Source organism: Anolis carolinensis, unplaced genomic scaffold (assembly GCF_035594765.1).
Source record: "Anolis carolinensis isolate JA03-04 unplaced genomic scaffold, rAnoCar3.1.pri scaffold_7, whole genome shotgun sequence".
NCBI lineage: Eukaryota > Metazoa > Chordata > Lepidosauria > Squamata > Dactyloidae > Anolis > Anolis carolinensis.
In genome coordinates, this window is record NW_026943818.1 from 8,686,977 (window position 1) to 8,700,488 (window position 13,512).

The following is a 13,512-nucleotide window of genomic DNA, read 5'->3' on the forward strand; positions in this document are numbered from 1 at the left end:
GCTTTCTCAGAGCCAGAGAGGGAAGAAAGCAGGCTTTTTCAGAGCTGGAGATGGAAGAATAGGTTTTCTCAGAAGTGGAGAAGGGAGAAAGTAGGCTTTCTCAAAGCTGGAGAAGAAAGAAAGTAGGCTTTCTCAGAGCCAGAGAGGGAAGAAAGCAGGCTTTCTCAGAGCTGGAGATGGAAGAATAGGTTTTCTCAGAAGTGGAGAAGGGAGAAAGTAGGCTTTCTCAGAATTGGAGAAGGGAGGAAGTGGGCTTTCTCAAAGCTGGAGAAGGAAGAAAGTAGGCTTTCTCAGGGCTGGAGAAAGTAGGCTTTCTCAGGGCTGGAGAAGGGAGAAAGTACACTTTCTTGGAGCCGGAGAAGAAAGTAGGCTTTCTCAGAGCTGCAGAAGGGAGAAAGCAGGTGTTCTCAGAGATGGAGAGAGGAGAAAGTAGGCATTCTTAGAGCTGGAGAAAGTAAGCTATCTCAGAGGTAGAGAAGGGAGAAAGTAGGCTTTCTCAGAGCTGGAGAGGGAAGAAAGCAGGCTTTCTCAGAGCTGGAGATGGAAGAATAGGTTTTCTCAGAGGTGGAGAAGGGAGAAAGTCGGCTTTCTCAGGGTTGGAGAAAGTAGGCTTTCTCAGAGCTGAAGAAGGGAGAAATTAGGCCGGTAGTAGCCTCTCTGACATTAGGCAATCCCAGGTATATGCATAGTAAATAAATATAATAAGATATATTAAACTGTGCAGGAATCATCACCATATCTCAAAGTCACCTAATCACAATAACAAGATGGAAGACTAAAGTACTATATTTCTTTGGTTGTAAGATGCCATCAATTGTAAAACGCACATTATTTCAGTACTACCAACAGAAATAAAAACTCCATATACATATATGAATATATACATGTACATACACGTACATATATATATGTACACACACACATACATATATACCCCGCACACATATATCTATATATATAAAAGAGTGATGGCATCACGGCGACCCACAAAACAACAAAACTACAGGCCCCCCAACCTCGAAATTTGACAACACTACCCATCATCCATGCCTCAAGGTTGATACAACAAAAAGAAAAGAAAAATAAAGTCCTAATTAGAGGGAGAGGAATTTTATCTAATTGCTGCCAGTTAGAAGGCTAAGCTCCTCCAACTTGGTCTCCTAGCAACCCAATAAAAATAATTAAAAACACTAAAAATAATTAAAAACACTAAAAAATTAATACAATAAAATACTATAACAGAAAAAAACTAAAAATAATACAAGAAAATAATAAAATATAATAAAAAGATAACTTACAATAAAATTTATAAAAAAAATACAAATAACGTCAAATAAAAATTACACAATTTTTAACCAATACCACCACCACTTTGCTACAGCAACGTGTGGCTGGGCACAGCTAGTGTAGCTTATAAGATTCTAAGACAGACCCCATTTTTTGAGATGTGTATATGAGGAAAAATTGTGTCTTTGAATAATAGACATATGGTATACCGTATATACTTGAGTATAAGCCAACCCAAATATAAGCCGAGGCACCTAATTTTACCACATTGACTCCAGTATAAGCCGAGGGTGGTAAATTTCAGAAATAAAAATAGATGCCAATAAAATTACATGAATTGAGGCATCAGTAGGTTAAATGTTTTTGAATATTTACATAAAGCTCAAATTTAAGATAAGACTGTCCAGCTCTGATCCAATCATTATTCTCATCATCTTCAATGTAAATGTGCTTATGTATCCTTTTTATAGAGTAAAATAAATACATGTAATAATAATAATAATAATAATAATAATAATAATAATAATAATAATAATAATAATAAATACAGGAAAATAATACATGTAATAATAGAGTAAAATAATAAATGCAATAATAATAATAATAATAATAATAATAATAATAATAATACAGTAGAGTCTCACTTATCCAACATAAATGGGCCGGCATAATGTTGGATAAGCGAATATGTTGGATAATAAGGACGGATTAAGGAAAAGCCTATTAAACATCAAATTGGGTTATGATTTTTCAAATTAAGCACCAAAACATCATGTTATACAACAAATTTGACAGAAAAAGTAGTTTAATATGCAGTAATGCTATGTAGTAATTACCATATTTACGAATTTAGCACCAAAATATCACGATGTATTGAAAACATTGACTACAAAAATGTGTTGGATAATCCAGAATGTTGGATAAGCGAGTGTTGGATAAGTGAGACTCTACTGTAATAATATCAGAGTGAAATAATAAATGTATTAATAATAATAAAAATAGAGTAAAATAAATGTAATAGTAGCAACAATAATACAGAAAAATAGTAAATGTAATAATACCAATAATAATAAGAGAAAAATAAGAAATGTACCATATATTCTCGAGTATAAGCTGACCCAAATATAAGCCAACCAGGACCCTCACCCGAGTATAAGCCGAGGGGGGCTTTTTCAGTCTTAAAAAAAGGGCTGAAAAACTAGGCTTATACTTGAGTATATACAGTATATAGTGTGTGAATGCATACTGAGGAATCTGACATGCAACAAACAGTTGGGAGAAATGACTACATTCTGGCTAGATGAGTAACTTCTTTTTTATCTTTATTTACTATGGCCTTCTCCTCCCCATCCTTCTCTTCCAAACTCTTCCAACCTCCCTTGGAGAACATCATCAAGCTCAGTCTCTCTTTTCTTTTTCAAAATGTACAAAATAATATTCTTCAGCATAACTGGGGAGTGTTATTTACCTTCCCACCTGAGAGGTGGTGGTTTAAGGCTGGCTATTTTAAGAAGGAGTCATAACTATGCTTTTCCCCTCTCAAATGCATGAGTAATTTGGAGGCTGCTTTAAAACTAAAACAAGCAGAAAACTTCTTCCCTGTGGCTCTTTTGACCCAAAGGGGCCAGAAGGTGTGTTAAAATATACACAAGGCTCAGCCTTCTGCCAGCATTGTTATTACTACAGTCAGTGGCGAAAGGTGACTTCACTCCGAGCAGCATTTTATGATTGTTTCCAGTTCTTTCCATTACAAATCCCTGGATTCAAATGGCTTATAAGTCTCCACTTCACACTAAAAGACGTATAGTGATTGGATGACTTTAGGAACCGTAAATAAAATATGGGCAAAGCACTACAGCAGTAGGAAGTAAAATACAATTACTGGTACAGTAGAGTCTCACTTATCCAAGCTAAACGGGCCGGCAGAAGCTTGGATACGCGAATATTTTGGATAATGATATAACTTCAAATTAGGTCATGATTTTACAAATTAAGCAACAAAACATCATGTTATACAACAAATTTGACAGAAAAACTAATTCAATACACAGTAATGTTATGTTGTAATTACTGTGTTTACGAATTTAGCACCAAAATATCACAATATATTGAAAACATTGACTACAAAAATGCACTGGATAATCCAGAACTTTGGATAAGCGAGTCTTGGATAAGTGAGACTCTACTGTACCTGAAATTCAGGACCTTCTTGAAGTTCATAAGCAGGAGTATGGTAAAAACTAAACATAAAGGTAAAGGTTTCCCCATTGACATTAAGTCTAATTGAGTTCGACTCTGGCGGTTGGTGCTCATCTCCATTTCGAAGCCGAAGAGCCGGCGTTGTCCATAGACACCTCCAAGGTCATGTGGCCGGCATGACTTCATGGAGCGCCATTATCTTCCTGCCGGAGCAGTTCCTGTTGATCTATTCACATTTACATGTTTTGAAACTGCTGGGTTAGCAGAAGCTGGGGCTAACAGCGGGAGCTCACTCCACTCTGCGGATTCAAACTGCCAACCTTTCGGCCAGCAAGTTCCACAGCTCAGCGTTTTAATACGCTGCGCCACCGCGTCCCCACTAAGCATATCTGAGCATTATTTATATACATGCTTCTCGGTTTTTGCATATCTGACCATTTTTTTATATTTATTTATTACAGTACTTGTATCCCACCCTTCTCACCCAATAGAGGACTCAGGGTGGCTTACAATAAAACATTGTATGTGTGTATATATACAGTAGAGTCTCACTTATCCAACATAAACGGGCCAGCAGAACGTTGGATAAGCGAATATGTTGGATAATAAGGAGACATTAAGGAGAAGCCTATTAAATACCAAATTAGGTTATGATTTTACAAATTAAGCACCAAAACATCATGTTATACAACAAATTTGGCAGAAAAAGTAGTTCAATAGGCAGTAATGCTACGTAGTAATCATTGTATTTACGAATTTAGCACCAAAATATCACAATGTATTGAAAACATTGACTACAAAAATGCATTGGATAATCCAGAACATTGGATAAGCGAATGTTGGATAAGTGAGACTCTACTGTGTGTATACAGTAGAGTCTCACTTATCCAACACTCGTTCTGGAAATCCAAGGCATTTTTGTAGTCAATGTTATCAATATATTGTGATACTTTGGTGCTAAATTTGTAAATACAGTAATTACTACATAGCATTAATGTGTAATGAACTACTTTTTCTTTCAAATTTGTTGTATAACATGATGTTTTGGTGCTTACTTTGTAAAATTATAACCTATTTTGATGTTTAATAGGCTTTTTCTTAATCTCTCCTTATTATCCAACATATTCGCTTTATCCAACATTCTGCCGGCCCGTTTATGTTGGATAAGTGAGACTCTACTGTAATACAAAACATTCAATCAATTAAAATTAAATACATTAAACATTCATAAAAATACACATATAAATATACAATTGGCGCATTTTGAGTCTAAAAACCGGGCCTTTGCATTGCATTGCTTAGACTGAATCATTTAGGCCAACAGCAATACCAAATCTCCTCCCCAAAACATGTCACATGTGTATGAAGTGAGATCGGATTCACTATTAAGCAAATAATTGTGTCTTGTTCCACTTGCGTTTGCGATCATACATGATCGGAAATGACAACATCGTTGAGCGGGACCCCCAGAGAACATGGAGTTGGCCAGAAAGATGTAATACACAGTTTTAATACAGTACAGAGCCTGGTTTTAATTAATGAAACCGAGAGCAGTTTGCAAAAAATGTGTTATTCATTTGACTTCCCTGGACTTTATTGCTCCTAATTGCTCCCTGCTTCCCATATCGAACCGTTACATTTTCTCTCACCCTCTTCATTTGCAAAGCCTATGGGCAGAACATTTAGTCCTCCATGCAACCAACACAAATCACTTCTGCAAAGCTGAATGTTCCCATTAGTTAACACATAGGTTGCTGTGAGTTTTTCAGGCTGTATGGCCATGTTCCGGAAGCATTCCCTCCTGATGTTTTGCCCACATCTATGGCAGGCATGCTCAGAGGTTGTGAGGTCTGTTGGAAATTATGCAAGTGAGGTTTATATATCTGTGGAATAATATTCCAGGGTGGGAAAATGAACTCTTGTCTGCTGGAATGTTGCAATTGGCCAGCTTGATTAGCATCGAATAGCCTTACAGCTTCGAAGCCTGGCTGCTTATTGCCTGTGGAAATCCTTTGTTGGGAGGTGTTAGATGTGGGTGAAATGTCAAGAGTGGGATTCATATATCTGTGGAATGCCCAGGCTGGGAATGTCCAGATATATAAACCCCACTTGACTAGCATTGAATTACCTTGATCAGTACCTTGCTTAGTATTGAATAGCCTTGCAGCTTCAAAGCCTGGCTGCTTTTTGCCTGTGGGAATCCTTTGTTGGGAGGTGTTGGATGTGGGTGAAATGTCAAGACTGGGATTAATATATCTGTGGAATGCCCAGGGTGGGAATGTCCAGATATATAAACCCCACTTGCCTAGCATTGAATTACCTTGATCAGTACCTTGCTTAGTATTGAATAGCCTTGCAGCTTCAAAGCCTGGCTGCTTATTGCCTGTGGGAATCCTTTGTTGGGAGGTGTTAGATGTGGGTGAAATGCCAAGAGTGGAAATCATATATCTGTGGAATGCCCAGGGTGGGAATGTCCAGATGTATAAACCCTACTTGCCTAGCAATGAATTACCTTGATCAGCACCTTGCATAGTATTGAATAGCTTTGCAGCTTCAAAGCCTGGCTGCTTCCTGCCTGCGGGAATCCCACCCTTAACATTCCACAGATACATAAACCCCACTTGCCTTAGGATTGAATAGCCTTGCAGCTTCAAAGCCTGGCTGCTTCCTGCCTGCGGGAATCCCACCCTTAACATTCCACAGATACATAAACCCCACTTGCCTTAGGATTGAATAGCCTTGCAGCTTCAAAGCCTGGCTGCTTCCTGCCTGCGGGAATCCCACCCTTAACATTCCACAGATACATAAACCCCACTTGCCTAGTTTCCAACAGACCTCACAACCTGTGAAATAATGTCCAGGGTGGGTTGCTGTGAGTCTTTCGAGCTATCTGGCCATGTTCCAGAAGCATTCTCTCCTGACGTTTTGCCCACATCTATGGCAGGCATGCCCAGAGGTTGTGAGGTCTCTTGGAAGCTAGGCAAGTAGGGTTTATATATCTGTGGAATAATGTCCAGGGTGGGTTGCTGTGAGTCTTTCGAGCTGTCTGGCCATGTTCCAGAAGCATTATCTTCTGACGTTTCGCCCACATTTATGGCGGGCATCCTCCGAGGTTGTGAGGTCACCTTAAAACTTCTGAGGATGCCCGCCGTAGATGTGGATGAAACGTCAGGAGATAATGCTTCTGGAACATGGCCAGACAGCCCGGAAAACTCACAGCAATCCAGTGATTCCAGCCATGAAAGCCTTCAACGGCACAGTTCAGACTTGCTTTTTACACCACTAAAGCCGTTGTGCTGTTTGGTGTCCGAGAATGTAGGATGGACAAAACAGATCTCCCCCAAGCAGGAAGCAGCCAGGCCTTGAAGCTGCAAGGCTACTCAGTGCTAATCAAGATGGCCAATTGCAATATTCACACTTTCCTCAAACAGACAAGAGTTCTTTCTCCCTCCCAGGACATTATTCCACAGATAGATAGATAGAGTCTGCTTGCCTAGTTTCCAACAGACCTCACAACCTCTGAGGATGCCTGCCATAGATGTGGGCAAAACGTCAGGAGAGAATGCTTCTGGAACACGGCCGTACAGCCCAGAAAACTCACAACAACCCAGCGATTCCGGCCATGAAAGCCTCCGACAACACAGTTAAGACATGCTTTTTACACCACTAAAGCCGAGAATGTAGGATGGACAAAATAGATCTCCCCCAAGCAGGAAGCAGCCAGGCTTTGCAGCTGCAAAGCTATTCAATGCTAATCAAGATGGCCGAAACTGGATCACCTCCTCTGAGCTGTGGCTTAGGTGAGACTCCATGACTTGCCCAAACCGACTCCTTATAGTGCTTCTCCATGAGCTAATATCATATCTGATAGTTACCCAGATGACAATGATTCAAAGTTTTGGCTAAATAAACACCTCATCATAATAACAGGACAGAGGAATGGAAAAGACTCATCATCCAAACTCTTGGACTAAAAAAACCCAACATTGATGGTCCTATAAAAGTTCCCAAAACATGCTTTCAACAGTTCACAGTCCAGTTAGTCCCAGAAGGAAAAAGTTCTGCATGTTGCTTATCCAAGTCCCCAAATGGGGAAAAAGAAAAATAATGAATACATAAATCCAAGGTTCTTTTAAAAACGCAGTTGCAAAGTACATTTTGATAGCATTCCACTGCTAGTGCAATAATTCTGCACATTTCCATTGCTATTCCAAACTTAAGTTCAGCACTTATTTCTGTAACCGAGCCAAACATGGTTATATTGGGGGAAAAAACGTGCCAGAGTTTAATAACAAATACAGATATTTATATTGTTTTGGGATCTTTTATGGTTTATGTAGTATATCATATGTTTAATAGAGGCGTTTACATTTTGGGGAGAATTCTCTCAACTATGTCATGATTGATTTCAAGCTCTTTACAAACCCCCGAAGACATGAAAAAATGACGGATGCTTTTTTTCATGGTCCAGAGAAGAGCGTCTTATAACAAAAGTGGGAAATGATCTGGAAAACAGCCGCCAGACACCCCAGACCGCAGACAGTACTGTTTGAGAAAAATATTCTCGCAAAAATACACTGTTAAGACTATACACAACAGCCTGTGTGATGTCGTAATACAAGAAACATGGTTTTGGGGGAACCGCAATAATTATTTACTGGTGGAAAGATTAAAGTCATGTATTTTGGCCAAATTAGTTGCCAAATAGCCTTACTCTAAACAGAACAAAGGAACACAGATACTAATAAAGCTGTTGTGAAAGTCAAGGGCCATTGAAACAAGTGTAGAGCTAGTGGGTTGCTGTGAGTTTTCCTGGCTGTATGACCATGTTACAGAAGCATTCTTTTCTGATGTTATGGCAGAAGAGTTTTAAGGTGAACTCACAACCTCTGTGGATGCCTGCCACAGATGTGGGCGAAACGTCAGGAGAGAATGCTTCTGGAACATGGCCATACAGCGCAAAAGACTCACAGCAACCCACCCTGGACATTATTCCACAGATATATAAACCCCACTTGCCTAGTTTCCAACAGATCTCACAACCTCTGAGGATGCCTGCTACAGGTGTGGGCGAAACATCAGGAGGGAATGCTTCTGGAACATGACCATACAATCCGAAAGACTCACAGCAACCCACCTTGGACATTATTCCACAGATATATAAACTCACTTGCCTAGTTTCCAACAGATCTCACAACTCTGAGGATGCCTGCTATAGGTGTGGGCGAAACGTCAGGAGATAATGCTTCTGGAACATGGCCATACAATCCGAAAGACTCACAGCAACCCACCTTGGACATTATTCCACAGATATATAAACCCCACTTGCCTAGTTTCCAACAGACCTCACTACTTCTGAGGATGCCTGCTATAGATGTGGGCGAAACGTCAGGAGAGAATGCTTCTGGAACACGGCCAGACAACGTGAAAGACTCACAGCAACCCACCCTGGACATTATTCCACAGATATATAAACCCCACTTGCCTAGTTTCCAACAGATCTCACAACTTTTGAGGATGCCTGCTATAGGTGTGGGTGAAACGTCAGGAGAGAATGCTTCTGGAACATGGCCATACAATCCGAAAGACTCACAGCAACCCACCCTGGACATTATTCCACAGATATATAAAACCCACTGGCCTAGTTTCCAACAGATCTCACAACCTCTGAGGATGCCTGCTATACATGTGGGCGAAACGTCAGGAGAGAATGCTTCTGGAACATAGCTATACAGCCCGGAAAACTCACAGCAACTGGTAATCCTGCATAGACATGTGGATCAGCCACATGCAAGTTAAAACCCAATGAAATGCATTACAAATAAATTGTCACAGTTATCGTGTGTCAGGATTAGTGAAATAATTAAATGTTATACAGGCAGTCCCCACATATTGTTATTATTTTATTGCTGGTTTAAAAGCCGTGTGCTTGAGGCTATAGATGAAATCATCAGAAGGAATGGTGTACGTTTGGTAGTTGCATGACACCAGCGGGCAGATGAGGTGTTCTCTCTGGCTTGGGATCAGTTTCCAGCCAGGCCCTTGGAGCCAAGGAAGTTTTCCATAACGGAATAAAGGAAAATACAGCTTTGTATACATTCGGATCCAAGTTCAGAGGAGTGGGAGGCAGGTTTCCCTAAGGAAGTGCAGGCGAGTTGGACAAGGATCAGATCATTCTTGGTTCTATGGCAGGCACTGGAACGTACTTACCGTATTATATTATATTATATCATATTTTATTATATTATAATATACTGTATATACTCGAGTATAAGCCAACCCGAATATAAGCCGAGGCACCTAATTTTACCCCCAAAAAACTGGGAAAACATTGACTCCAGTATAAGCCGAGTGGTAAATTTCAGAAATAAAAATAGATACCCATAAAATTACATTAATTGAGGCATCAGTAGATTAAATGTTTTTGAATATTTAAATAAAGCTCAAATTTAAGACTGTCCAACTCTGATCCAATCCTTATTCTCATCTTCTTCAATGTAAATGTGCTTATGTATCCTTTTAATAATAATAGAGTAAAATAATACATGTAATAATAATAGAGTAAAATAATACATGTAAGAGTAAAATAATAAATGCAATAATAATAATAATAATAATAATATCAGAGAGAAATAATAAATGTAATAATAATAATAATAATAATAATAATAATAATAATAATAATAATAATATAGAGTAAAATAAATGTAATGGTAGCAACAATAATAGAGAAAAATAATAAATGTACCATATATTCTCAAGCGTAAGCTGACCCAAATATAAGCCAACCAGGACCCTCACCCGAGTATAAGCCGAGGGGGGCTTTTTCAGTCTTAATAAAAGAAGAAGATTATTATTTGAAACACAACAAGATGAGTCCACAGCAGACACTCTGCTGGCTGTTGTATTGGATCACACGTTGGATATTATTATTATTATTATTATTATTATTATTATTATTATTTATAAATGATGGGCTAACACATGACTGAATTCCATTAATTCATTGGGTCTACTGAACTTAGAACTAGCAACAGAATTCAAGTCTCGAAGGCATAGTATGATGGACTCCTGACAGATACCCAACGTAAAAATAAACATTCCATTTTCCATTTCACCCACCTAATCAAAATCATGTTATTTTCTTGTAATGGTTTTATATAGAAGTTCACATACATTACACACACGAATGCTCATATTCTCTAGTGATTTCTGTGCATAGTTATGGCACAGCCAAATCATTTCAATCACAAACATTGAAAACCAGAAGTAGAAAGATGGGCAACTGTTTACGTGATTGGCATTGTTTACTTGCTTTCACCAGGTCCTTGGAGAGACTGCCTACAGGCCTTAGAAGATGGCCATGACACCAGTTCCATATACCTTGTGAAACCTGAAAACACCAACCGGTTGATGCAGGTCTGGTGTGATCAACGGCATGATCCTGGTGGCTGGACGGTAATCCAGAGGCGTTTGGATGGATCTGTCAACTTTTTCAGGAATTGGGAGACTTATAAGGTAAGTGCAAATCACAATTTTACAGACAATAGATTAAGATATGTCCCTAAGAGCTAGAAAACAGTGTCTGTTGTATGACTACAACTCACATTTGTTGGGGTTTGTGGAGGACAGATGGAAGCTCTTACATGTGCCCGTGAGCCCAGAGACACCCTGCAGAATGATGCAACAAACAACACAGGAACTTTCGCTGATTCCAAAAGATCAACAGAACAATGATATTTAGAATAGCCCCTATGTTTACTTACAGAAATCAGTACTTATAGGCAATCCTTTCTTAGTCCATGAATCTGCTTCAGTGAAGATCAGTGGCAAACAAGGCCTGAGAAAATGGTCAGGCCTCTCTGAGTAGAGAGCCATCTTTTTTCTTGCAAGTGCTCTGAAGACTCATATACACACACAAAGAGAAACCTGTACAAACTAGTTCTCCAGCAGCAGGATAGCAACAGTTACAAAACCAATTCCCCAGGTCCTAGCGGCAAACAAGTCCCCAGAAAATGGTCAGGCTTCTCTGAGTACAAAGCCATCATCTTTCCAGCCAGTACTCAGAAGACTCTCTCACACACAAAGAGAAACCTGTCCAAACTAGTTCTCCAGCAGCAGAATAGCAACAGTTACAAAACCAATTCCCAAGGTCCTAGCGGTAAACAAGACCTCAGAAAATGGTCAGGCTTCTCTGAGTACAGAGCCATCTTCTTTCCAGCCAGTACTCAGAAGACTCACATACACACACACAGAGAAACTTGTTCAAACTGGTTCTCCAGCAGCAGGAAACAACAGTTACAAAACCAATTCCCCAGGTCCTAGCAGCAAACAAGACCTCAGAAAATTGTCAGGCTTCTCCGAGTACAGAGCCATCTTCTTTCCAGCCAGTACTCAGAAGACTCACATACACACAGAGAGAGAAACTTGTTCAAACTGGTTCTCCAGCAGCAGGATAACAACAGTTACAAAACCAATCCCCCAGGTCCTTGCAAACTCAGTCAATCGGCTCCATGCATTTGATTTTCCAGTTAACACACATATAGTATCTTTGCAGACCATGAAAACATTTGCAGTTCATGGACTAGAATAAAAACACATTTTCTAACTGGACAGATTCCTAAACTGTAATGGAAAGAGGTATCTAGTCATGAAATAATTGAGGGATGCGATCATCCAAAAATCAGAACAATTCCCCCCAAAGTCCTTTGGAAAGCAAGATATTTCCCGACCATGATAGAAGCTATAGTTCATTATTAAAAGCTAAATGTATGTTTCAGAAAGTTCTCATATTTACTATGTGAAAGCATTACAGTTTCACAGCATTTAAGGATACTTCGTGAATGTGATGTGAAGTTAGGATTGAAGATTAACTAATCTTTTACCCCCCCTTACAGCAAGGATTTGGGAACATTGACGGAGAGTACTGGTTAGGCCTCGAAAACCTTTACTGGCTGACAAACCAAGGCAACTATAAATTACTGGTCACCATGGAAGACTGGTCAGGCCGGAAAGTGTTTGCGGAATACGCCAGTTTCAGAGTGGAGCCCGAGAGCGAGTACTACAAGCTGCGACTGGGGCGGTACAACGGAAACGCCGGAGACTCCTTCACGTGGCACAATGGGAAGCAATTCACTACACTGGACAGAGATCATGATGTATATACAGGTACAAATGGTCACTATGATTTCTATGAAGCGGCGCATGAAAAATGTTTATTCAATATAATAGATAAAAATACAACGATCTAGGTATTAAGGGAATCCCTTACTCTGCTACCGTTTTCATCTGGTGCTCCCAAGAAGGCTTTCTGCAAACAGCTTCTACATCTCTATGAGGAGTAGAAGAAGTAGGAAGGTGGGTTGGACAAAACAAACAAGAAAGCAGGCAGAGGGTATTGTCACATAACTAGGAGGCTTATCAAAGATCTCTGAGAAGTTCAAGCTTCCCATGCAAAAGTTGCCTGAATTTTCCAGGCGACATGTTCATAGAATCATAGAGTTGCAAGAGACCTGGTGGGCCATCCAGTCCAACCCCATTCTGCCAAGAAGGAGAAAAATCGCATTCAAAGCCCACTGACAGGAACCGTCACCACACTTCGAGGCAGAGAGTTCCACTGCTGAACAGCTCTCACAGTGAAGAAGTTCTTCCTAATGTTCAGGTGGAATCCCTTTCCTGTAGTTTGAAGCCCACATCCTAGTCTCCAGGGCAGCAGAAAACAAGCTTGCCCATGGCTTGAACGGCTAACCTTCCATTTGTATCCTAATCTTTGTATCTGGCAGTTAATCCGCTGTGCTATGCTCATATCCTTCTTGAGTTGCACACAATATTCTAGGTGAGGTCCGACCAAAGCAGAAGAGAGCGGGACTGTCACCCTTCTCAAACTGCCTTTCCCCAGGTTCTCGGACTTGAGAAGGAGATGCTTTGTTATAAAGAGGAACAGCAAGAATCTTGCACATGGGAAAAGCATCCAGTTTATATCAGGAAAGGATTAAATTGAGACACATCCACCTTTCCATCTCAATT

General features: G+C 39.8%; 2 protein-coding genes across 8 annotated transcripts in view; one reads left to right on the top strand and one right to left on the bottom strand.

The window, feature by feature from the left end:
* ralgps1 (Ral GEF with PH domain and SH3 binding motif 1) overlaps positions 1 to 13,512 on the bottom strand; it is a 199,914-nt gene that overhangs the window by 119,667 nt on the left and 66,735 nt on the right. The gene's annotated exons all lie outside the window — the stretch shown is intronic.
* The window catches only part of angptl2 (angiopoietin like 2), a 32,386-nt gene that overhangs the window by 15,392 nt on the left and 3,482 nt on the right, over positions 1 to 13,512 (top strand). Inside the window, exons 3-4 of the mRNA XM_062960610.1 lie at positions 10,811 to 11,004; positions 12,384 to 12,654. Of these exons, the coding sequence (XP_062816680.1) occupies positions 10,811 to 11,004; positions 12,384 to 12,654 (465 nt within the window). The remainder of the gene's footprint in view (positions 1 to 10,810; positions 11,005 to 12,383; positions 12,655 to 13,512) is intronic.